The 26,754-nt window shown below is 42.1% G+C and overlaps 1 protein-coding gene across 2 annotated transcripts in view; it reads left to right on the top strand.

Annotated features, from left to right (window-relative positions):
• LOC115567290 (mannosyl-oligosaccharide 1,2-alpha-mannosidase IA) overlaps positions 1–26,754 on the top strand; it is a 215,089-nt gene that overhangs the window by 105,921 nt on the left and 82,414 nt on the right. For both annotated transcript variants that reach the window (XM_030393699.1, XM_030393700.1), the window contains exon 3: positions 17,773–17,888. In XM_030393699.1, the coding sequence (XP_030249559.1) occupies positions 17,773–17,888 (116 nt within the window). The remainder of the gene's footprint in view (positions 1–17,772; positions 17,889–26,754) is intronic.

Here is a 26,754-nt window from a genome sequence, read left to right as displayed (position 1 = left end):
GAAACTGGGATACAGGGATCTGCAACTTAAAACAAATGTGTGCCAGTGATGGAAAGTGGGGAGCTAATGACTACCACTCCTTCTGGTGCCCTCACTCAAACCACACCCATCTTTGAACTCTTCATTTCGATCTCAGCTATTACAGCTGCAGCCAGCTGATCGCTTTGCAGAGCACAAAGACTAGAAGGAGGGGATTACACTTAACAATTACAATGTTGTATATCATTTGTCTGTACAAAAATCAAAATGTCGAAGTGACTTTTTTGTCTTAATTAGTTATAGTGTCTTAATTAGGGAACTTCAGAGGGGCTGCTACCTTTGGGCAGAACTAGTCTAGCTGTTCCCTCCTGTATCCAGTCTTTGTGCTAAGTTGAGCTAACTGTCTAGCTGTAGCTTTGTGTCTATCATACACACACAGTATCTGAATGGGTCTTTACTCCTCAGCTCGGCAAGAAAGCGAATAAAGTGGACCATTTCTTTAACAAGATGCAAATCTGTGTAGACCATTGGTGCCAACTTGTGTTATTGTACTTGACAGTTTTCTCATTTCAGCCTGTATTAGTATGTGTGATACCCCAGCCCTAAGTATACATCATGAGTTTTGGCCAAACCAATGCTTATAGAAGGAGCTCTCAGGCATCTCACAGTCATTAGGCCCCTTTTCCAGATTTCCTTTTCTTCCTTCTTTTCATAAGACTAAGGGATTCGTTCTTATTAGAACTCTCATGTGCTGTATCACTTGCTCCTCTCGCTGTGAAGTGAGAAGCCAACCGGTCCCAGAGCCTAAATGGAGGATTAAAGAGATGTTCGTGCCTCTGTGAGCGACGTCATTACCCCCGTGCCTGCAAATGTGGGTCACTAACCGAAGCACACGGCAAATTAAATGCCAAGCCAAAACCACAGCCCAACAGATGCTGCGACAAGGCTTGTGATTGTGCCGGGGGAAAAAAAAAGAAAGAAGAAGAGAGCATTACATTAGGTGTCGCAGCTGCCCCTCCCTCACTCCAGAGATTTTTCATCAACAAAAGATGTCCTATGGCTGTTAAGGGGATTGGCCACATGCCGCTATTCACAATTCCTCTCCAGCTCTCTGCCCCCTCGACAACAAATGAAAGAGTAAGGACCTTTTTTCCATGCACAAAGGAAAAATGTTTTTCTCTTTTTTGCCTGTCCGCCTTTATCTCAGGATTATATAGTCGTTTCTGTGCAGCGTTGCCCTCATTGTCTCCTCCTCATCCCCAAGAGTTGCAATTAAAGAGCATAAGGTCACCGGTTTTGTGACCAGCGAGTTTTCCTGGAATGCACAATGAGCTAGCAACACAGGCTGAATCCGTCAGCACGGTGCGCCTGGGGACCTTTTAAAACCAGTGGCGTTTATTAGAAAATCCCAAGCGCTCTCCGGGTGATGTAAAGGGCTGCCAGGTGCTCTTACATGATGGAGACCAGAGGAGGATGGAGGAGAACTTGATTTTGCTCGGATCAATGCCCCAAATGATGGAGCCTCGGGTATTTATTATTCAGTCGTCCCTGGCTGGAAGGTGCAATTGAAAGGGGAGATAAATGTTTTATAGAGCAATTGGTGGCCCTCGGGGTCCTTGGAGCCCCTGAAAACGGTGAGGGATTTTCACCAATTTTCACTGTCATACATCATTATAATCTTGTACAGCAAACAAAGCACTGACAGAGATTTCTGCTGAGACCACACATTCACAGAGACGGTGCTGCTTAGAAAGGACTCAGAAGGGACTCAGGCATCAAATATCCATGTGTATTAGCACAAACATATTGCTGTTTGGTCTGCGAGGCTCAACCTTGAGCTCTTTTCATTTGCAAACTCCTCCTCTTTTGTGTCATTAAAGAAATGTTTCAATTAAAAGCCTTCAGCTACCAGCCACTTCAACTATTGCCTGCCCTCTCCTTCTGCCCACACAGAGCAGACATGTTTAGTTTCTTTTTTTTTTCTTTTTTTTGGCTTCCTTTGCAGCTACCTCCCAACAGGCCTTGTGTCTGGTCTCAAAGGGGGCCACTGTGAAGGTTAGAGAGAATGGGGGAAGGAGTGGCCACCTCCCTTGTCATTAGGGTTAAACGATGGGCTACGCAAATGGTGCCTATCACCGCCTGTCACATTAGAGTGGCGCGCGGAGTGAAGGCTTGTCACCAGCCACCCACTTTCCATTTCTACCCCATCCATTTCTATATCCCATGGGCTCCATCGTGGTGCAGAAGAAATCATCTGTCTCCATAGCAACCAGCAGCAGGTGACAAATCAGGATCTGGTCCCTCCCCCTTCCCCCCCCCCGTCCGCATCCCAACCCTCCACTCAGTGTTGCCTATTTGTTCTGGAACCAATAAGGCCTCAAACCGAAATTGCTGGCTGGACACGTCACATATCATCATAATTGCGAGACCTAAAGCATTTTTATCACCGTGGTAATATAGAGCAGCAGTGTGGGAGGGCAAATGATTTATACATAAGATGGGGCCATTTAGATATGTGAGGGTGTGCGACCGATATTGGATCTCTGAGGTAGATACCAACATCATGACTTCAGAATAATAAAAAAGTGATATGCCAATATAGAGTTTTAACATAAACACATCACAACAAAAGATTTGTGACTAAAACACGTTTGATAAAGATGTTACGAAATAATACAACATTTATTGCTGCAGTTTACTACTTTGATATATCTTCTTGCATTTCGGCCGACATCCACACCTAAAACAATGTATATGTGATAACCTGATATCAGATGATGATATTGGTCGTGCTCGTCCATTCGCCTGTGCCCAGCATCTCATTTGATCTTTATAAGACCTCATACATTTCTCTTCACTCACTGCATGAGGAAATATAAATGATATGGATTCTGTATTTATATTGTTTTAAATTATTCAAGAGGATAAAATTGTATTTGTGGAAACGGCTTCCGGGCCTCAGTCCTCTGGGTGGGTGGGTGTTTCCTGTGGCATCAGTTGACTCACTGCGCTGACAGCAGGAGGCTTGCTGTTCATTTCTTTGGTGCACTGTTGAAGAGACTGGAGAATTTCACAATGTGCAGACGAAAAGAAAATCGACGGATGCAAGAACATTTTCCCCCTTTCACAATTAGCAATTTGAATAAGAATAACTATAACTATCCAACTTTGCTTGTGATTACTTAGTAAGGCTTACTTAACGGACTCAGTGAAACCTAGAAATCAAAACAAGGGGGAAACATTTGGCCCTGGCCGTGTGTGCATGCTGGAGTATTTAAGCTGTGGGCAGATGAGGAACTTGACAGCGAGCTTCTGATAATGCACTCATGGGGCGAACCTGCTGTCAGAGCACGTTTTCGTCCCGCTGAATGAAATGATGGTCCTGACCGCCCAGCTCTGCATCAGCTGCCGGTGAAGCTGCGACAATTGCCTGGAGATCACAGCTCAGTACGCCGCTCGCACCGAGAGCTAGCAGGCCGAGCTGGTGACAGGACTCTAAAAGCACGAATGTGTTAAGATCATGAGGGGTTTCGTAAGGTTAGATTGCTGCTGGAGAATGCAAAGCCGGGCAAATTAAAAAGGCCCAGAGAGAGACACAGTTTAAGTGTTTTTCCTTGCTGATCTCGTCATCTGACGTAAAGAAAGTTTGTATGTTTCAGAGATATTGACACGATGTGCCTCCTGATATTTTGCAGCAGAAAAGAGGATGACTGGAGGAATTTCTGCTGGGATTAGAACAAGTCCTCCCCTTCAGTGGCCATGAGTACATCATCAAGCCTCTGTGCTGGGATTATAGCCAAGATGATGAAAAACTGGATGCAAAATGGACGATGAAGCGGGAGGATTATGAGGGATTGTACTCTATTCTACTGTAACGATTCAATCGCTGGCTGATGGATACAAGGGCGAGGGTCAAACTTTCTGTATCCGGATAAAGCCCAAAACGCCGTCATGTTGTTCCCTCTCGGTGTTTTGTACCGTTCGTGAATCCTTAAACTGTGTGTTTATGTAATCTGGGATCACGGTGACGTAGTGCCGGAGTCACTCTGACGATGACGTCCTCCGCAACCCGATACATGCCGCTTGGTGTGTAGTAATCAGTGTTTGGCAGTTTTAATCACGAGTGTTTCCTGCCAAGCTCTTAAGCTTGCGAGAGTATAAGGGAGCAGATTTTGCTTCATTCACTTATTTTAGGGACTATTAATATACGGTCCTTTTTTTAGCTTCGGCTTAATGCACTCTCTACTCTCAGCCTGTTTTCCTCCGGCTGAAGAGTCTCACGATAGCTCCTCCTCAAAGTGCCAAGACACCCGGCCATCTTTTCACATCCATTGTCTTAGAAACTGTCCAGCGTTACTCATCGGATTTCCAATCTTCTCAGTCACAATCTCCCCTCTTTGAATTCCCATGTCTGCCAGGTGCAAAAAGGAACATTTAGTTTCGTCTCTGAATTTCATCATTCGCCAGCAAGCTCCTCTGATGTTGCCTTCTTGTGTTCCGTGATAGCAGACAGTCGTGTTTACATTTCAGAATATTCTCTGTCAGGACTCAGACTCACTGTTGTATCGCTCCTTACACATTCACAGCCCACAGAGCAGAAATGTTTTTGTTCCCGCGGCAGCCATCACACCTCACAAGTGTTAGAACTCAAAGTCATCGTGGTAACACAGGTTGACCTCTGCAGTCTGTAGTGTCTCTTAAACAAATGCATGTATGCACGCAAAACCTCACCTCCACTTTTTTTCTCCATATCATCCTGCACTTAGTCTGCAGAAAAATACTTCCCTCCTGTCTCATCTCTACACAGCAGATCACTGCAAAGTGGGGCTCAGGTTCTCTGTGATGACTTCTGACTCGGAGCGCAGGGAGGGAGGAAGGTGGCGGCGGAATGAATAAGTAAAATCGCATGAAATGAATTCCTTCTTTTGGTCTATCCCGCCGTGAGGGTTAGAAGAACTTTCACACTGAGCTCTGCGGTCCAGGCCATGCTTCATAAGTGGTGAGGGGGCTGTGAGTGGTGCTCTCAGCCTCTGGCATCTTGGAAACATAAGAGACTGAAATAAACAGAGGAACGGGCAAAGCACTGAAATAGAAATTGATATTGAGTAACGTGGACAAGTGTTTCAAGTTGCCTGATTCAAATTACTCTTGAAAATATTGTTAGAAAAAGTTTGTGTTCCCGCTGTAATTGAGTGTGAAATTGCAGGTGAGCAGGCAGCAGTACATTTCAGCAGAGAGACCGGTGGTCTCTAACTGGGCTTTCCACAGATTGATTAGAGGAGTGGATGAGTTCATGTCTCTTCTTTAATTAAAATCTTTTTTTTTTTTTTTCTTTTTTAATAATCCCGTACTTTCATTTACCAGAAATGTCTGAAGCCACAATTATTTCTTCACTGCCTGATAAAAGAGTTGCACTGTCCTCCAGGCAGTCGTTCAAAGAGAGCACATGCATATAAACATAACCTGTAGATGCACACTGTTACACATCAATGGCTTCCTAACTCCAGGTTCTTCCTCTGCCTTTGCACGCCTGCAGGGCTGCACAACTGATGCGGAGCGGCTGCTTTTTTTAGATGGCTGCTTTAATTCCTCCACCTGATGGTTGCTCTTCGTCAACAGGTTATTACAGCTCTCCTAAATTGGTTCGGCTGCATATTTATCTGTGTGTAACTAGCGAGCTAGGAAGCTCCATTCGGATGAGATAAAATCTGGTGGGCAGGATGGGAAGCACTGCCTCTTTTTATCTACAGGAGAGAAAAAAAAATCAGAGATTAGGCTCGCAAAGTGGATTTCTATTGAGGTTAAACCTGAAACCTTGGACTGAAAAATTAATGCATAGTTCCCCCTGCAGACCTCTGCTGCAAAAGAAGGGTTTATTAATTACTGGCAATATTCCAGGCTTTATTTATCTATGTGTTTTCCTCCTGGATTTAAGTTAGATGACCTCACCACGGGCTGAAAGCAGCACTGTGTGTGTAAAGAGTGTCTTTATCAACCGCCTAATCAGAGCATCAAGCTTTGCGTGTCATCTCCAATCAGGTTTTGTGGGCTGACAGAGCATCAGATGTACAATCCCCCTTCTCCTACTGTGCTGCGCGTCTGTTGATCAATGCGAGGGAGGCAGTTTTGGGGAGAGGGAGGAGGCGAGGGGTTCGATAACATTGACACTGTGTGCGGTGTGTAATCTCATCTGAGAGGCTGTCATATCAGACAGGGCTGCTGCACTGACACGCTACGCTCTCCCAGAGTGGCAAATTAGATTGCTGCAATTAGATTGACGTGTGTACTGCTCAAAGTCTGGAGCCTCTCTAATCACATCTGGACAGTGTGCATTTTGTATTTGTTTGATTAGATTAATGTGTTCAGAGGTGTGTTGATTGGCTCTTTAGTCTTTGGCACCTTGATAGTTTATTGATATACCTGTAAAAAGCCAATCATCTCACATTTAAACCCGGATTCCATGCTCTGAAATTAACCTTTAATGTGCATGGTGGGTTTTTTTTTTTTTAAATAGGGCTGGGCAATATGGCTTGCAATAATTTAATATGTGATTTTTTAAAAATCTTCTCAAAATTGCTTGATAAAGCATCAAAGAACCAGCAGAGACGACGGCTGACTGTCGCCTCGCTTCATGTCTCCTGTGTATCGGGCAAAAAAGCTGCACTTGAACACATCGCAACGACTGCAGCTGACAAGGAGGATATACCTGGCTATACCACCAGGAAGCAGTAGTTAGTTTAACAGTCAATCAGAGTGATTCTAGTTTCTCAGTCGGCCGGCGAGGGCTGACCAGCGCCAATGGTGGTGAACACATCGCTAACATACAGCCTCGATATTTGCAGACGACCATCAGTAATGTAAAATCATGACCATGACGATATAGTCTCATATCACGGTTTGATATTGATACATTGACAATCTGTATTTTAACCTCTGCTCCCTTCACTGGCCTTTGCCTCTTTCAGGCACTCACACAGAAACTGTCCAACTCACATCGCTGGAGTCGCCTATACTTTTGTTTTCGTTTCAGCCGATTTCACCTTTAACAAAGAAAACACAGGAACGAGGCTGTGCCAACATCACTAACACAAAAATAAACACCAGACCACCAATACTAGAGTATAGAGAGCTGTGCCAATACATATTTTTATAGAAACATTGGAGGCTTGCCTGAGAATGTGGAGGAAAAAGGAAACTTGCGGCATCAAAATAAAATACAGTACCTCAGAAATCGGTGACAGATTGATAGTATCTCCCTCTGACAAGTATTCATCAGCTGTCAGCAGCAACATGAAGAGACTAAACACTGATATTCTCCAAGACAAAGGATTCCTGCTGTCCGTAGCTGCAGCCTCTGGCTCAGTCGCCTCCTCCTCTGCAGGCCTCATAATGGAACAAATTTATTTTGACTCCGGCTCTAATGTGCCTTGATCTATCAATTCTCTGTCCCTTTTCTCCGTCTTGCCAAGCAAGCGCTATCGCACTGGAAGGCACAAAGAACCATTAGATGCAAGTCTTTTTAGCGGGGCAGTTTGACTGTGTGATTACCATAATGGTGAAAAAGGGAGACGCGGAGGGGGAATAGAGGGGCGGGACTCTGCAGGGTGAGACGGGGTGCAATCAGGACCGGTTGCCTCTAATTTTGTGTGTGTCATCCTTAACTGAGGGGTTAGAGATTGCAGTTGAGGGGATTTATATGTGGGTACTGGTAGCCATGGCAGCAAGGCAATCGTACAGAACAGTCCACTTAATTTCTCGGACACACAGCCACTGTCTCAAAATCAAAGTGAATGGTAAAAAAGAAGCTGATGTTCAGACACTGGAGGAAAAATAGATTTCAACAAAAAAATGTTTCTGACAATTTATTCCAGGAAATTGCGCCTTTGGTTTGGTCGCCTGTCGCTACAGCTCCCAGTAGAGAGTCAGAGAGTGAGGAAGGAAGTAACTAAACATTATGTGCACATTTTAACAGCAGGTGGCTTTTCATAATGGAGTTAACAACCCCTGTGCGATGATGCAATACTGGCTAAAAACTACATCACATCCTTTGTTTTCTGATCGAGAGACCCCCAGTGGCAGAAATTACAAACTGTGTGATTAATTTCATAGTGATTTAAATGTATGGTAGCATTAATATCTTTATATTCAATTCCTCCCCAACAGTATGCATTTTTCTAGCTACGTGACAGTGTATCCGTAGTTTGTCACTCACTGAGACATGAGCTCTTTCCTGAGCTGTCCATTCTTCATCTTCACTGCTCTTGTCTGGACAGGGGTGCTACATCAATGTCCAACACAACACAGCTTTGCATATTCCTTGAAGCAGGGTCAGCTTTGCTCAACCTTACGACTCTCTGTCTATAATAATAATGCCTCTCCGTAAACAGACGTCGCCAAACAGATCCGTCTCCGAGGCTGTCGCCGGCTCCTCGATGCTGTCTTTGGATAAACGGCTGCAGAATTACTTGGGGCCAGATCTTCCCAGAGGTTGATTGGAGAATCAGGAATGCGTTGCGGAGACAATTTGTCCCGTGTAAAAAGAACAAATTGCGCAGTCTTGAGTGAAAGCGAGGATTCAATTGAACACATTTAATGAGCCCCATGTATGCACCCTTGCTCTGTGGAGTAACTGCTAGAACAGTCTTTACATTTATAATCAGTGGGATTAGTTTCCCCCACTTACATCTTGTAGCGAGGATAGGATAGGATCTGGAAGTTAAGGGTCTTATATTTGCAGCTGCAGGAGAAGGTCTTAGTGCTAGTTCCCTCCGATAGTGGCACTGTCAGTTTCAGCTGGCTTATCTTTGGACGGGTGCCCAAGCTCTTTGGGCCTCGCAGTCAGAAATACTTTGGGGTTTGTTAGGATGCCTACTAACACAAGCTGCTGAAAATGTATGCAGACAAATCCGAGGTGGAGCCAGAGTGAGCACGGCAGCTTTACTCAAGTTGCAACTCACTTATGAATGCTGCACAATACAATTGTGTGTAATCTGAGTAAACGATTTTATCTTTTAACTGTTTATTAGTTTATTATGATCCCTGTTAGCGAATGCCATGACGTCATCTGGTCTCGTTGGCTCTGAGATATGTCCAGAAGATCAAGGAAAAACATTGTTATATGTCAAAAATATTGTAATGTTTTATGTCAAAAATGTTTTGGACCACGTTAAACAAAATCCAAATCTATAACCTAATTTATGTCCAAACATTCATTGTGTTTGGCCTCTAATTTGCTGTGTCACCCTGAGATAGCAAGCAGGGCTTCTACGGTGTGAGATTTTCTGTCTACGATAACATCTCAGAATATATGAGGGTTTCACAGTATCACAGTATGAGGTATTAATTAATGTTATCATTATTAGTCACAATGACACTGAAAGAGCTAGAAACAGAGCAGTTTTTTGTCGGTATTTGATGAGAGTGACCCGAGACTGCGACACAAAAATCAACTGTCTTTCTTTAGAAATGCTTTAAGGGTTAGATTAAACGTACATAGTGTTATGTATAACACTATATTAAAGTTCTCTCTGTTTCTATGTCCTTATCTTCTCCTCTCTTTTACCTCATCTTATGGTGTTTCTGTTAAGTTGCAGAAAAAAACACACCTTGCATTTTCAATGTTTTCACCCGTGAATCTGTTGTCATAACAGCAGGTGAGCCACCTGTGGAGGAACCTTGTTAATTATGTAGTCGATCAAACCCAAGGTGCACCAAATGGTGTTGCAGCAACCAGGTGCACTTACATGTTTGTAAGATGGTATATGGACTTGCAATAATGCTTTTCCAGTCTACTGGAGCATCGGGAGCAATTTTGGGGTTCAGTATCTTGCTCAAGTATACTTCGACGTGCAGTCAGTGGAGCTGAGGAATGGAACCTGCGACCTTTTAATCACTTGACCACCAGCTGTACCTCCTTAGATACAGTCATAGCAAGTTTGGCCTACATTAAAGAAGAGAGACTGCATCACAATCAGTGAAAAAGGAGGGATGTAGTACCAGAGAGTGTCTCTGTCTCCGTCTGATGGACAGTCTGCGACAGTAGACAGAAGAGGTCATCCATTAGTTAAACGGTTGTGGATGGCATCATTCTGTTGGATGGATTTTAAAAGTAAAATTCTAAAATACTTAAATGGGTTGCCAGATATAGCTGGGCAGCCATTAATATACCTGGACGGCCCATCCAAGTAAATATTCAGTGTTTCCCACACATGCATTGGTTAGATTTAGGGGAAGATCGTGGTTTTGTTTAAAATGACTCATTTGTTAAGTTTGTGGGACGTCATCGTTTGATTGGTCATCATTAGGTAAAACTTGCATTCCTTATTCCTCAGCTGTTGCTGATGTTCCTTGATTTATCAGACATCTGCTTCTCCAGGGGACCGAAGCACCATCTAAGTCTTGATTGATCGACATGACATTTTCTCACTCTTAGTTTCTCCCCATCCTCTTCTTCACGTTCTGCCCGCTAACCCTACTTAATCCCGCTCCCTCTGAACTTACTTTCCTCTCCCAGACCGTAACCCCATCAGAAGTCCACTCGCCTACAGTACAGTCATCTCCTTAGTGCATTTTATCTCTGGTGCTAGCCGTGTGCCTCGAATAGCAAACAGCTAGATATCGTTACCATCACACAGACACTCTGGCTCGCTAACCCCTTCTCTCTGGTGCCAGGTAGCATTAACGCTAACAAGACGGTCATTGCCCTGGCGATTGATAATTGGATACTGCCGACCAGTGGTAACAGGGAAGTCTAATTGATGTGAATCCAGCGTCCGCATCAATTAGATTCAGTTTGATGACGCCAACAGGGTGACTTATTGACCACATCTTTAATATTTTATCCCCTTCGGCTGTTTGTGCCACAAGTCACAAGCTGCAATGAGAAATGAATCGCTCCGATGTAACTCCTGTTTTCCCGCGGGTGTATTAAAACACTCCATCTCTGAGATCTAATTATTCTGATCCATTTAAGTATATTGCACTTTTAATGTACTTAGTCAATGGAATTTACAATAAACATCCGCTGGCTTTTCAGTAAAATCAGCATATATTCTGCATGCGAATCGACTGGAATGTGGGTTAAATAAAATTAGAGTAGAAATGATGCGTCCCTTGAGCGATTAAATAAAGGAGTGGTTTATCCTGATACATATATATCACCAGTGTGTGTGTGTGTGTGTGTGTGTGTGTGTGTGTGTGTGTGTGTGTTGAGAGAGGAAGAGAGAGCGAGGCCAGTAATATCACAACACAAACGGGCTGCAGCGAGCGATTGATCATGTGGACTCTGGCCGTCCAACGCAACCTGCCTGACCGACACTGACTGGCCTGTGACAGCCATGATGAATGAACATCCACCGGCCAATGTCTCACTAATGGCTTTCCTTGTACTCTGTGTGCCCACGCACGTGCGCGCACACACACACACACACACACACACACTCACTCATATCACTCATTCTTGTGCACACTTCTCACTTACGCCTAATTTGTACTTTGGAATACTGATGCCGGACGAGTGCATGTTAGTGTATTCACGCACGCTTTTAACAGCAAGAATGTAATTAAATAAAATTAATGCAACAAGCTCATGTTTAATAGGGGTTAGATAATATTTTATACTGGGGTAATTACTGCTTTCTGTCCTTGGCTTTTCTCTGAACTCTGATCCTTATTCTACAGTGTCGGATTACATTTCACATCATTTTTATTACTATTGAATATAAAACATTCAACCTACTGCTGAACAACAGCGATTTTTACTATTCATAATCATTTAAATCACATGTTTTGGTTGTAGACACTTAAATGTGAAGATCTGCCCCATTTTTCATGTTTGTTTTTTTGGTTTTAACATTTATAGACGATAAAAGATATTGATTAATCAGAAAAAATAAAGCAGTACTGACAACAATAATTAGGTGCAGCTTTATATAAGTCATGTATTTAGTCTGTTGCAAAGACTATAGATTAGTGAACGATTGATATGGGTTTTTTTCAGGGCAAATACGGATACCAATTATCAGTAATCAAGGAGAATGATAACAGATATACGCTTGCATTCTTGGTGTCAAAGTTTAACCAGTGATGGAATGTAACTAACTACAATTTACACAAAGAGGTCGCTGCATCAGAGTCAAAGTAGTGCAGCATATAAACAATTGACCAAAGGAACAACAACAAAAAAAATAAATCACGTGTACCGATAATACAAAAAAAGATTAAAATTAGCCGTGGTAATTGGCCAGGCAAATAATGGATCCATCCCTACAATGGATGAAGTTTATGTTTTTTTCTGTTGTGTACCACAGACTTATTGTCTGGGGCATTACCACTGGCATTGTTAGCAGTCACTGGGGAAAAACTCTGCTCTGCTGCCTTGGAGTTCCCGGTTTATACAACATACATCTTTTGAAATATGCATCATGTGAGCAGAATATACTGACATATATATTTATATACAGAACTGAATTAATAAAGCTCTAAAACTAGTTTAATACTCAGTTTCTCTCTCCCTTCATGGCCGAGAAATCAGCTGAAAATGCAGAGCCTGTTTCAGTTGTTACTGTGCGTCAGTGCTGCGGATTCTCAGACAGATTTGCAAGTAATCAAATTACCAAAAACAATTGATATGCAGTGAACCTGGGGCCCCCTGCACAGTTGCCCTAAATGACCAGTTCTGTGGATCGTTGTCATTATTTATGGCCTGAAGCTCCTTGTACAGTATTTGAGGCTGATACATGTTCTTTTTTATTTCCTGTAGCTTTTAAGAGTTCAATAAATGTAGTGTCCTCAGTCTGATACATCAATACATCGTAAAAAAATCATTCTTATTGTTTAAGTCAGTATCTGATGCATCCTCAGTTAGGTTCTGCTTTATGGAGAACATAAAAATGCAAGGAAATGTCACGTGTGTGCATGTTTATCAGTCTTTAGGAATACACAGTGGAGCACACCTATTGCCTCGTCTTCAAACGATCCCTCAGGGCTCCTTCCATTTTAGCAGAGGGCTACAGAAATAAATAGGGTCTTAGACCATGGAAGTTGAAGAAGGACACCATGATGGATTGATCTGCTCCGTCAATCCTCAGAGTCAATCAATCATCTTAGCCTTGGCGCTGGGCGCAAAAGGAATTTTCCACACTTGGCTGCCGCGCCTGCAGCCACAGAGCACAACCTCTGGGGTTGGATAACCAGATTGCATTAGATATCTGACTATACCCTTCCTCTCAGTTGTCACCATCACTATTTGTCGAAGAGCGATAAGGCTGCTGGGTAAGCTAACTGAAAAACTTCCTTTCCTGCAATAATAAGAGTAAAAGTTTGAGTTAACAATCTGCTGGATTTCTATCCTCTGTTACATAAGTAGAGGCAGGAAGACTTTATGAGGTGATACACCAATATACAGTTCATCTGACATACAGTATGCACTAGGACATGACTAACAACCTCAGCAGATGGTCCTCTCCACTTATGTAGACTACATGTGTCTTGCTTCAGGCTAGCACTACCCTCTCAGTGACAATATGAGGTGAACTGCCAGCAGGCAGAGGAGCTTTCAAAGAGTGGGGATGTGTGGTAAATTTGAACTGAATACCCTTGAAAAGCCACGGCACGGAAAATTTACCAGGACTACAGGCTTGGTATGAGGTGGTTCTGTACCAAAAAGAGGAAAAGCTTATGAAAAGGAATGACTTTTGAGTAATATAATGTGGCTTTAGCAAACTTCAAATAGTGTTTCTCTGCCTGTGGTACTATTTATACTACCAGATTAGTGGCCAAAGCGTATGGCACGCATCATTTGGGCCAAGCCAAGCCATTGATCCTGCTCCGGCTTGCACTTTGACATCCTGGCTGACCTTGTAACTAATCCATAAAGCTATGGGGATGAGGTTAAGAGGTCAGTGATGGAGAGACTTTGGCTCTCATGGTAATAACATAGGGGCAGTTGCAAGAACTGCAAACCTGATATCAAAAAGTTGGACTACTGTGTAAAATGTAGATAAATACATCAAACTCCTTTTGGTCCCAATGTGTTTAAAACACAGGATTAATTAATGAAGTTGATGAGATAAAACCTTAAATATACTATTTTTGTACTGTTTACATACAGTATATTTAATTGAAGAGATGATGAGCAAATTATTACAGTGTGTTTTATTATTTATGTTTTAAACAGTATCCCAACTCTTTTGGAGTCTGGTTCGTACATGCACAGCAGTGCATACTGAATTAGAAATCAAAATCCTCGAGGGTAACAGTAAATATTGACAGTGAAGGCGTTTGATGTGTGTTTAAAGTTTTCTAGATCACAGTAGAGACCTCAGCAGACCTGCACAGCACACCTGCCAACATTCAGCTGAGAAAAAGAAGAGATATTCCTGGGTGACAGCAAAGCGCCACTGCCCCCATGTAACACATTCACATAAATAATCTACATAAAGGAAATATATGAATGTAAACATTGTGTGTGTGTGTGTGTGTGTGTGTGTTAAGGAGCCATCATTGGCAAATAAAATGATGCAGGACTACAGTCTGCAGGGTAAGAGCCAGCGAGATGGGAGGCAAAAGTCAGTAACCCGGCAAGACTCAATCCACTAAAAATTGGAAACATATTTCTTCTTCTTGGGACCCGTTTCATCCATTTCACCAGCAAACTAAGCGGAGCAAAAGGTTTCAGCAAGTGCAGGACAAGTGTCACATATCAGACAGGGATATTTTTTTATCAGCGACGCAAGAAGCCGGTGACAGTTTGGGGTGCTTAGGAGTCAGTCCACGTAATGAACGTCACTGTAAATTGCGTGCGACAGCCATGTTTTTTGTATTCATTTAAATGGCCGACATCACTTATATCTAATAATTATTCATTGAAAAACAATTTCCAAAGAATTGAGAACATTTTGCACTGCAGCGAACATCAAGAGTAAACACCAACATACTGCAGGTCACAGCAACTGTAGCCAGCAACAGCAAGGAGGTGGAGAGGGAGAGAAATTCCCCAGATTCCCTGATTAAATGTCTCAATTTTCTGAGTTGTTGACGTAAGAGAAACTTTATAATTCGGCATGTTATATATCAAGTTAATTCTTTGACTTCAAAACATCAGGAGATTAACGGGGGGAAAATGGGAACACAGCGGAAGAGAGGGTTGAAGTAGGGAAAGTTGCGCGTGTTGGCATGTATGGTGCACAGGCAACATTTCAGCACTTAACAGCATGAAAACAGCAGCTATATACAAGTTACATCAAATTTGGGTGCCAGCATAATCATGACGGATAAATTGATTAGTCGTTGGAGGCACTCATTAAGCAAAAACTCTCAACTTTTGTGCTTTTTCCAGCTGTGTAAAGTTCAAGATTCACTTCCTATTTGGGCTGAACTTCAGGTTGGAATGTCGTCACTAATTTCCGACAGTTTATAGCCAAAAAAAATATAAGTTAGTCGAGCTCTGCATAACTTCTCCTGAAGATGTGGAAAAGAGAGACTTGTGTTTTTTGTTGCCTAAAGCTACGGTTACCATTTGCATATTTGGTGAGCTTTGACAATAACTCCGGATAAGAACTGCAGACTTTGATGTGCCAGGTTGCTGCGCGGTTGCATCAGATCAATCCAGCCATCTAATGTAAGCTCGGCAGTTCTCAGGCATGAGCGCAGAGATTTTTCATCACTCTTCTCCGTTTAACCAGGTCAGTTTCCACGCTGTTGCATTTTTTCCAGTCATCTACAACGCGACCCCCCCCCCCCCCGCTAGCACTTTGATTCACAGTCTATTTAGTCACAGCTTCTCGTTATTAAACTTCCAAACCACAATTTGCCCTTCAACTCTTTTACAGTAATTCATTAAGGATAATGTTTATTTTTCCTTTGTGCCGAGCTGTCTCTGAGAGCTCCGGTTTCATTTGCATAATATTTGGTCGTATGAGAATGAAAATGGGCCATGCAATTTCTCATAAGGCCACCAGGACAGAATAAACACCCCTTTAGCGTTCCTCATTTAGTTTGTGAAAAAAGAAATGAATAGCTTCAAATGAGATTCATAAAGGCAAACGCTTGTACATACAGAGCGGCTGCACGCACAGAGACTGATTTCACACAGCGAGTTAAAGAAGGGAACGTGCAGTAGACGGAGTAGTGTTGCAGGAGCAGCTGCTAAACGTTCGCTACAATCACGTATCAATTCCCTTTTATACTATCAAGGGGAAAAAAACAGATAATGGTCGGTTGATTTCTAAATGACTCGACTTTCATATTACAGCGCAGCGACTGATGCTTTGTAGCGGAGGCTTTTTATCTGGACCACACAAAGCCGTTTTTTTTGTACTATCACTGAACATCACTGCAGCAATTACAGAAGCTCAGCATGTGAGGGACTTTAATGTTTTACTTTTTATCACAGACGCTGTCAAGTTACTGCTGCAGATCAAAACATTAGAGATTCGGGGGGTTATATCTGAGTAGTTGCCCACCTTTGAATAACTTGATTTCTGTAGCACTCAAGTACCTGATGAATTGTCACGGCGCTCATTACTTTTTCTTTATAAAAATTCTTCTTTATTTGACGTTTTTAATGTGAACGGAAATCTGGTCTCTGCACTGCGGCAGTTTTTCTACAAAGGAAAAACACCGTCTGGGTGAGCTCAGTAACTCCCTCGGGTATAAGCAATGGGAATGCTGTAGCTTAGCATCCCTTTGATGCACGGTAATAACAAATACGGGAAAACTCAGCACGCTGTTGGCACTTAATCAGTTTGCAACTTCCACAAAACAGCTTAAAGTCATGTTAAGACGGAGCAGGCACTGAATACAGCACATGTTGAGAGAGAGAAAGAAAAGGTAGCTGGTAACGAAGTTTAGTGTTGCTCATAGTTGTTTACTTATTTCTGAGGTGCCGTTTCTTCCAGCGATCCCCACACTTACCTTAAAATGACAGCACTCTGCTTTAACCTCCATCATTCACCTGTTAACGAATCAAATGCACAACCAATTCTCGATGCATCTCATGTATCTCATCCTCAATTTTCTGTATCGCCACACATGGCTACTTTTTCATGATTGAGAAAAGGGAGTGAGATAAATCTTTGAATTCCCTTTTATTTAGACTGTCCTTTAAAGCCATTCTACAGAAGTCTACAGTATAAAAAGCTGCTTACTCGTTATTGATAACTGCCCACAATTCAATCAAGTGAGCAACGTTGTCTCCCACGTCCGATGCATCTTAGAATCAAGAAACTTCCACTTTAGCATTTATAAGTAGCGTATGGACACCTAATTAATGGTTTATAAGCATGTAAGCTAAAAAATAACATAACTGTTAGCAGATGTGACTTTAAAGAGACAGTACGTGAAAACATCACTTTCATGAGTTATATATAGGTACATATATTTCACCTGGGGTTTTTGATGCTTTATAAAACAGTGGAGCGTAGCTGTGATGTCACACGTGGTTATGATTGTAACACACAGGAACAAACGAAGAGTTAGAAAAGTGTTGATACGTACATGAATTATATAATTATGATTTTTTTCACATGTGAAATGTTAACAGGTACTTTTAGATATGAATTTAATTGTGAAACCTTTTTTTCACACTTAGTGGATGTGTTAAAAATGTTGACAGATTATTAAATATCACGTTAAATGTCCTTAGATTCGCTTACAGTTACATAATAGTGTCTCGTAAACTATATTTTAGGTGTTACCAATGCTAATAAAAGGGAGGTTTGAATAAAATGTTACCCTCGAAGTTGACTCGTCTCTGTCGAAGCAGCTCTGACTCAGTTCTCATGTATTTTTCAGGTGGCCTGAAAGGAGCCTCCATCATTGATTCACTGGACACACTATATATAATGGGATTGATGGATGAGTATAATGACGCCAAGGAGTGGGTGCAGACCAGCCTGGACCTAAACTCGGTAAGAAACTCATTTTTTGCTCTCATTCTCGTTGGACACGTTTTTTTATTTTTATCGCTTACTTTTTATGCTGTAACTACTTTACAGTCTCAGTCAAACTCATGAGCAACCAGCATAATGAAGTCTGCAGCAGAGGCCTTGTGTGCTGGATCGATTTTAAGCGCTTGCCATTGTGCCTTAACGCCGACATTGTGTCCAGTGGGTTTGACGGTTTTCCAAAGCTCGGGACATTCCAGCAGGAATCAAAAGCTTCCTGTGTGGGCACTTGCCACGCCGTGTTACCGACTGATGGGATTCTCTGCCTCTCTGAAAGGTCTCTATGGGGCAGAAAATGTGATAAATAAAGGAAGGAGAAGAGGGGAGGGCTCAGAGGGATGTTTTTGGTGGAGAAAAAAATGAGGGAGGGAGGAGGCAAAGAAGAGGCAACGGACCTTTCATTTAGCTGTAATGACACCGGCGGGAACAACCGACGGTTTCTAGTTGTGATGTCGGGATTGAGTGGAGGCTAAAGAGAGGCTGGGTTTTTGTGTGGTTTGCAGCTAACAGTCAATTGTGAGCCACTTTGTCAGTGGTTTTGTGAGAGAGGTCATCACTTGGCCACGCTACACTCGCACATTTTTCCCCCAGTTGTAATAAAATGTGGTTTACATAGTGCAGCGTAATTACACAAAGCCTACAAACTCCACCGTGTCATTATGACTGTCAACATTGTAGACGCTAGGCAGTAATTACACCAATTCACTGCCTGTTATGACAAGGTGTCACGTGTCTCGTGTGTGAACAGATTTGTTTGCTGACAAAATTTGCCTCAATTAGCATTTAAAAAACACTTGTTGTTTGTGTCAGGTCTCTTGCGAAGAAATCATCCTCGACTGCGTTGAACATGTATGGCGTGGTGCACACGATGGCCCGCAGCACCTTTGCACAGCACCACCCCTGCACAGCACCACCCCTGTGTGTGACTAGATGTTATTAACCTGACAGTTGTGCACACACTTATTCCACTAGGAAACAGTGTGTTTTTATAGTGTGCTTTTATCTCACGGAGCCCCGCAACATGTTTACCACCGCCAATTTTGAAGCCATAAAGAATCCTCACTGAGCGCTACATCAAAGAAAACATCAGGTTTAAGCAGCTCATGGCGCGAACAGGCACACACACACACATTCACGCCCACGGATTCATTCACAGTGAGAGGCAAACATGAAGCTCACACATACACTCTCACAGCTTTTTCTGTCTCCCTGAGGCCAGTCCTATCCCCCCCATGGATGCAGATGGACATTAACTTTGAGAGGAGCTGTAGCTGCCGGCGGTGGCAGCCCCTCACACGGACAGTGATGGCAGCCGCTGACACACAGCCGCGCTGTCACTGATCATAAAGACAACAAACACGGATTTACACTTCACACTGCACTCTGTCACGGGGTTATCCGCCACAATCCGTCAACCTCACCCACTCATGCCTTCATCTGCGGGGGGGGGGGGGGGGGGGGTGTCTCGGGGGGCTCACATCCACCACCGGGAAACCTGCGGGACGATTAGACGTAACATATTAGTGACAGTTTAGGCTCATTCTCTGAATGTTTTCATATTTTCAGGGCAAATATTGTACACGTTCTGACGGAGGGGCTGTTTTCTCTCTATCAGGTTGTTTTAAATTCTAATGACCACATCTTTGGGCAGCAGTTTATATTAATTAACTGTGCAGTAATTCAAACATACTTATCCATGCACATTTGTGAATTTGATAGGGTGTTTTTTTTTGTTTTTTTTTTTGCCAGCGTGATGAATCTAAATCATGTTAAATTTGTGTAAAGTGAGTGGAGACGGCGAACGTTTCGAGGGCTTATCAACACAGAAATGCACACACACACTCTGCACTCACATCAACTGCACACAGAGAAGTGGTGTTTTCTAGGTATCAAATAACTGCAACACCTCAGAGTCTGTGTTACACTTGACAAACAGTTACGCGTCAATGACAGGATATCATCATTTTGATGCCGGAGTGCAGTTTGTACGTCCACACGCCCAACTCAGAAAGATTTACACATCGGCTCAATATAAAGACTGTCCACGGAGCTTTCCAAGAGCCTCAGGAAATTTTTCTGATGTCCTAATTTTATTAAAATACCACTTAAGGAAAGACACGGCGTACAAGATCCACTACAGGCAAAATGTAGCCCTTGAAGATGAAAGTGTTCTTATTTTTTAGGCCCACAAAAGAGCAATTTCTCCTAATTTTTAATATAAGAGGAGGAATTTATTATCCTCTAGGACAGGGACAGTTTTATTTTATATTAGTATTTTCAATCTTACAATGTAAATGGATGATTAAAATGTGTTTACACAAAGTATAGTGCGGTTTGTAGAATGGCTCACCCTCATTTTCAGTTTGTAATAGATCTTTTGAGGCTGTTGAATTAGATTAATTGCATTCATATAGCAGAATTTGTTATTTTGACCCTCTCTAGCGTCTTTTTTTCTAACGTCCCTGAGTTTCAATCTCTTTTCTGTCAGTGCTTACTCCAGATGTGCACAAGAAATCCCGTCTCTGACAGTCCCTTGTTCCCTTATTTTTTTCTTTTGTTGAATTTGTTGTGTTATTGTGAATCTTCTAAGTTGATACTGAATAAGATGTACAACAGGTCATACTAAAAAAAAAGCTAGTAATATCTTCAAACTTGTAATTCATTTACTTGGCGTGCACAGGAGGTATAAACAACACCTGCTCAACAACAACAAACCCCTTCAGCGATTTTTATTTTTGGATTAATCTTTAAATTCACCTCATGATTCTCACTTCTGTCCACTTGAGTGATCTCTGCAGTGTGCTTCTAAGAATCACAATTAGTGACAAATATGGTTATGAATAAGAAAAGTAATAATTTGGCTGAAAAAGAAAGAAATCTTATCTGAGAATGTATTAGGTGAGTTATTTTTCTAATTAATGTGATGTAGTTTTTTTGCCACTGGAAGGCACCGCATGAGTTATCCTGCTTCTTGAGGTTGTGTTACTTCATATGTCTCGTTTAGAAGGCGCGCCCACACAGTAGCATACCACTCAACAAAAAGGACACATATTAATGGCAGCATGGCCTCACCTTTAGGTCTCCTGACCCCAAAACCAGTCTGCTTATATTATGGTGTTCAATTAACGTCTAGACTGCTTCAGTCCCTTCCACGATTCCTGAGGGAGAACATAATCAAAACCTTTTATTTCAGCAAAATTACGTCTCATGTGTTAAACTACTCTCCAGCTCATTACATTACTAATTAGCTCTACAGAAGAATTATAATCTTCACACATTGTGTCGACATATAATGCATCTCTGCTAAACAGAAACCCCTACACTTGGTTGAACCCAATGATGTCATTGATGACATCACCAACCCCATGTAACCCAGGAAATGCAGGTAGCTCGGCCTTTCCCTGCATGAGGAACAAACAAATGTAAGTGTGAAGAAAGAAATTAACAGTTTTCAATTCTGCAGCGCAATTAAAATAAATAAACTAACTTATGGCGACGTGTTTACTTTAACTCACTCTTGTGCTTCGAGGAAGGATGTTTTTAAAATGCTAATGTGAGCATAAAATTCTCAGACTCCATGCTACATCTTAAAGCAACAAACACTGATAATAATCTGATAAAACACTGAATATTGGATTCGATAATCAGTCGACCCATAATATACAGTAGCAGTACATAGTTTTACTTGTACTCTTGATACCTATGTGCATTTATTTCCAGAAAATTACTTTCAAGACTCGCTCAACCCTAGTAATTACATTTCAATGTCATCAGACGCAGTCGCACTGCAAATCAGCTTGTTAAACTCACCTGTTCGAGCCTGTGCGTCATCCAGAGCTTGACACATAATTGCAGGCTGCCTGTAACTTGTTAGCATTGAAACAAGGACAGCTGTAACAGAACAGCGTATTACAGATGTAGAAGTGTTTAGTCCGTCTCTGACATCAGCTGCAGCTCAGTGTGATTAGTTCTCACAGAATTTCTTCTTTGCCTCTGCGGTAATGACAAACCAACCACGATTGCCCAGATCTCCACTTTTATTTTTGATTTCAACTAATGGGTTTAGTATCAGCAGACAAAGCAGATTATGAAACTCTGTGCCAAGTGAACAAATTCCATTCGGAAGATGAAATGCGTCTTGACCATATGACTTTAAAACAAACAACAAGCTTCCTGATGCAGCGCCGCTCGACAGACCGGCCCGTTCTGGCGACAGAGCCAATCATCAAGACAGGAGAGTGTTTATGCCAGCTCTAGCTTTTGCCATATTCTCCTACAAGCTGTCGTTGCATAAAGCTCAAATATGTGGCTGGCATCTTTTCAGACGGTTAGCATTATTGGGTTTCTCGAGTCTGAGGAGGCTGAATGTCTCTTTGGTTTTTCGGTGGCGTAATGAGACATATATTACACTTTTCTAAGGATCTTTTTAGGCAACAGTTTGGTCCATGCTGTATGTCTTTAAAAATTGTGGTCAAGAGCTTGTCGTCTGGCAGTTCATCAGCTTTTCTTATTTAAGAGAGATGAGTGTGGAGTGATTAATGAGCGCTTTAAGATTGGATTTTATTCCCTCATGTCGCATCCCAAATTGTATTACTCCTCGAGACCTCCCTCCTCCTCCTCTTTAAGTCACTGTTATTTCGACTCTCTCCAAATCATATATTGTGTTGTTCAGCACATCTCTTCCATCATCAGGAAATGAACTAGATTAAGGCGTGATAAAAACCTCCTTTCCATCACTCCCCCTGTGCTTTAAATGCACACTCATGTATGATCGGAGCTCCTATCAGGGTTTGAAATGAAGATGGAGGGAAAACAGAAAGTCGTGATTGGTTTATTGATGGTGGGTTTCCGAGTAGAGGAGGCGTCCTAAAGGTTACAGGGTTATCATGCGCACGTCTCGCCTCCAGTATTTGTTCTCTTAGTTTATATCGTCGAGGTTTTTATTGGTTTTGAAGAGGGCAAAAAATGAGTTTAAAGTAATAACAGGTAGAAGTAAACATCCACTGAGGGAGAGCACAGAACTCACATTACTTGAATTGTTACGGGTCATGGACCTCTTGAGATGACTCAATCAGAGATCCACGGAGGACTAAATCCAGCTACATATTATGAGTGAGGGGAAACGGCAAATAACACACAAGAGTACGATTTTTACCATTCATACTTTTTTTGTATTTATTCCACTATGGGCTGCAACTCTGAAGTCTGTGGTGACTCACTCATAGATGCAAGAATATAATGTATTAGCCATCCTGATGGGCAGTCAATCAACTAGACTTATTGGTCCATCACTGTCCAACTCTTTAAAAAAGACGGATGAGGAGCAGTTTGTTCTTTGTAGCAGAGTTTGTTGAAAGAACTGGGCTCATAGAGTGACACCTGGGACTTATGCTGCTGAAGGAGATTTATTCAAATAATACATAAGCTGATTGTCCGAAAATTAATAGAAAACTATTTTAATGATCATCGTCAATTGTCAACTTTTAAGAGATGCCAGAAATGTGCTAGTCTCTATCTCAGTATCTGGATATTAGATTGATTATCTTTGGTTCTGGCTACCTACTCAGCAGAATAAATGTTTTTCAGCAAACCACAGATCTGTTGGAACTGTACCTTTCATTATGTTGCAATTTTCAGTTTTATCTTGGGACAATTCTGTGCTGATGTTCTGGTTTGCTTTAGACAATTGGTCACCAATGATACAGCTGGAGATGTCCCGAGATCTCATCACGAACTAGAATGGCACTCAGTAGAGTGCACACCTACAGTACACCAATTCCCAACAGACTATTAGAAATTATTATTGAAAGAAGCCTAATCCAATTAAAAAAAAAACATATTTAAATCTGCTAGATCCCGTTTTCTTATTTGGTAAATCAAATTGCACTCACTCATAGATACCAGTCATCTGAATACCAGGATCAGCACCAAACGTTAATGGGGTCTGTTCTGGGCTGAGACCCATCTTCCATCCAATTTCCATGGAAATGTGTTCTGTGGTTTTGTCTAATCCTGCTGACAAACCGACCAACCAACAGACACAAACGGAAAAAACCTAGCTGGCGGATGTAAGCGATGGTTTTGTCGCCGCAAACACAGAGATGGTTGCTGCCAACATTGTTTCCTGGCGAGTTGACTGCGTTTTGGCTGTTAGTCAGACAATTTACTAAAATTGTTTTTTGGTAATTATGATGGAGGTTTTGTTTTGTTTGTTTGTTTTTTATTTTTTTACATTTTTAAAATCTATAGACCAAAGTATTTATTCAGGAATCTAATGGACAGGCTCCTCTATGGTGAATATAAAAGGTAGTTGCTGCCTTACATGGTTTTTCTAGATGTTGTTTTGCTGATGCTACGTGACTTTTTGAGGTTGTTCTCTCACTCAAGACAGTTATCTCATAAAAAATATATAATTCATGAGCTAAGTATTTTCAGCTTGATGACACAGAATGGTTTAGCGTGCCAGCTACACTACAGGTACACTGTGGGATTTAAAGACTTTCTCTTGAAAAATCCAGCCGCATATTTTATTTATGTGCTCGTCTGCCTTGTGATGTTGCCCTGCAGAGAGATTAATCGTATGCCATGCATTAATGTGTAGAGCTGTTGCACTGAGCGATCTTGCACAGAAGCTGAAGTGTGCGCTTCTTCTCAGAGAAATGTCATCTAATGTTTTTTTTTTTAAACAATCCAGGCTGTTCATAGACTAAAGGGTCCCCGTGTGTGTTTTTGTTGATTGTTCCCATGAAGCCTCTTCAGCGTAACTAGCAACATGCACTGGCAATAATTCTGATACAGCACAGTGGAAATCTCCAGAGCCAAACCAGGCCAGCAAAGTGACTGGATAATTGGGACAATCAGGCCTATAATTCCATATCTCAGGTGAGATTTAAGTGGGTGTGGAGCCTCGTGAGTGTCATTAAGAGAGACTGAATAAAAAGAGCTGTGTTTTGTTTTCTTCGTGTTTTTGTCATGGCACATGCTGCATTTTCCAACCTGCGAGCGATTCTCCAGTGCTGATGCTGGCATGTGTAAGCAAATTGTCACGACATAAAGAGACAGCAGGGTGTGAGTGGAGGAGACTGTCAGGGAAGTGGAGACGGTGACAGTGACATCAGATGTGATGTCAGTTAAGACCAGGGACCAGAATCACGCAGGACCAGGTGGACATTTTTAGGCCCCGGGCCATGTTAGACGTTTGCGGCTGGTGGGATCTTCTCGCAGGACGTCTCTTCAACCTCTATTGTCACATTAGTAAAATTAAAACTTGTTCCAACAAGGCTTTTTGAGATCAGATCAAACTTTTAATTTGTCTCAAACTTTTATTAACTGCCAGAAACCTAAGTAACTATATCTCATCATCCTTGTACCTGGTATTTAAATGCACCACAGTATGTCATTTCTGCCAAGATGTCTCTCAATCAATCAATGACAGTGATGGAATGTAACTAAGTTTTTTTTTTTGTCAAGTACTGTACTTGAGTACAGTAATCCAATAATGTCTGCATGCTAACATGTTACACCAAGATAGTGAACATAGTCAGCACTTTACTAGCTAAACATCAGCGTCCTGTCTGCAGTGTTTCATTGTGAGCATGCAGCCATTAGTTATTAAGCTCAGAGAGGCACTGAGCCTGAGTGCAGCCTCACAGAGCCACCTGTGGGCTGCAGCCCCGGTCCTGTTTGTTTTGGGTTATTTCACGCCTGCACTCGTCTGATGTTTTGGCCACATGCTGTGAGCCTGACGGTGCTGAAATGTGAAGAAAGGCGCAGTAGGGGCTGTTTCAGTGGCAGAATGAAGTAGAATATTGTATTATTTTCTTGAAACTGTGGAGGAAGTTTCTACATTCAGAAGTGCGCGCTGTATCTCCCTGTAACTTCCCAAACAACACAAAAAAATGTAAATCTCCCTGCACAGCAATTCTGCCTGCTTGAGACGTCTGTACACAGAGGGAAATGCCTGAGCTCGGGGTCTCAATTATTTTGAATCTCATTCAACTAATCTTTGCAGCGAGATAAAGTGTTTAGATTGAAAATAGCTTGAGTGTATTTGTGTCAGCGCCATTCTAATCCCGATGTAATTGACTTTTTGGTAGAATGAGCGCAGATACATTGCGTTTTGTTATTGCTGTTAATCTTTTTAACCTCAAAAGGGTGCTGGGCCCAGAGGCCACAGGGAGTTCAGACAGACACACGAGACGCGCTCCTTTTCACAGAGGAGTAAAAGTTTGGGGAGAGCGTGCGCTTGGGAGAGGAACTTCATCAAATTGTCTCGCAGAATGCCAGAAGCATCTCCCCAACTACTGAAATGATAGTGAGTGAGTGAGTGAGTGAGTGAGTGAGTGAGTGAGTGTGTGTGTGTGTGTGTGTGTGTGTGTGTGTGTGTGTGTGTGTGTGTGTGTGTGTGTGTGTGTGTGTGTGCAAAGAACTGTTACACACATGCATGCCACCACTGGAAACGGGGAGAAATGTATTGGTAACTATTTGTTGCAGGATTGCAAAAGAAAAAAAAAATGTTGAGTTCAACCTTGCATACGCCTCAGGCAGATATAAAGAGCATGTGTAGGCTGTTGTTCTGAAACATTTTTGAGCAAACCGAACATTCAGAATGGTTCTACTTAACATCTACTTAATGGCAGTTTATTATTTTAAACTCATGGTACATATTCAGTGCTCTCATCCATATCAGAGCTTCTAATGAGCCCGTTTTTAAATAATTTGTTAGTGATCTGTTTTTCCGAATGTAAGCTCACGTTTGAGGACGAGATAAAATGACATCAGTTCATAACGGGGAAGAACCAAAGCAAGGTTGCTGTTTACCTCTGCAGAG

The sequence above is a fragment of the Sparus aurata genome, chromosome 17 (genome assembly GCF_900880675.1).
Source record: "Sparus aurata chromosome 17, fSpaAur1.1, whole genome shotgun sequence".
Classification (NCBI taxonomy): domain Eukaryota; kingdom Metazoa; phylum Chordata; class Actinopteri; order Spariformes; family Sparidae; genus Sparus; species Sparus aurata.
This window is presented reverse-complemented; position numbering and strand designations above follow the sequence as displayed.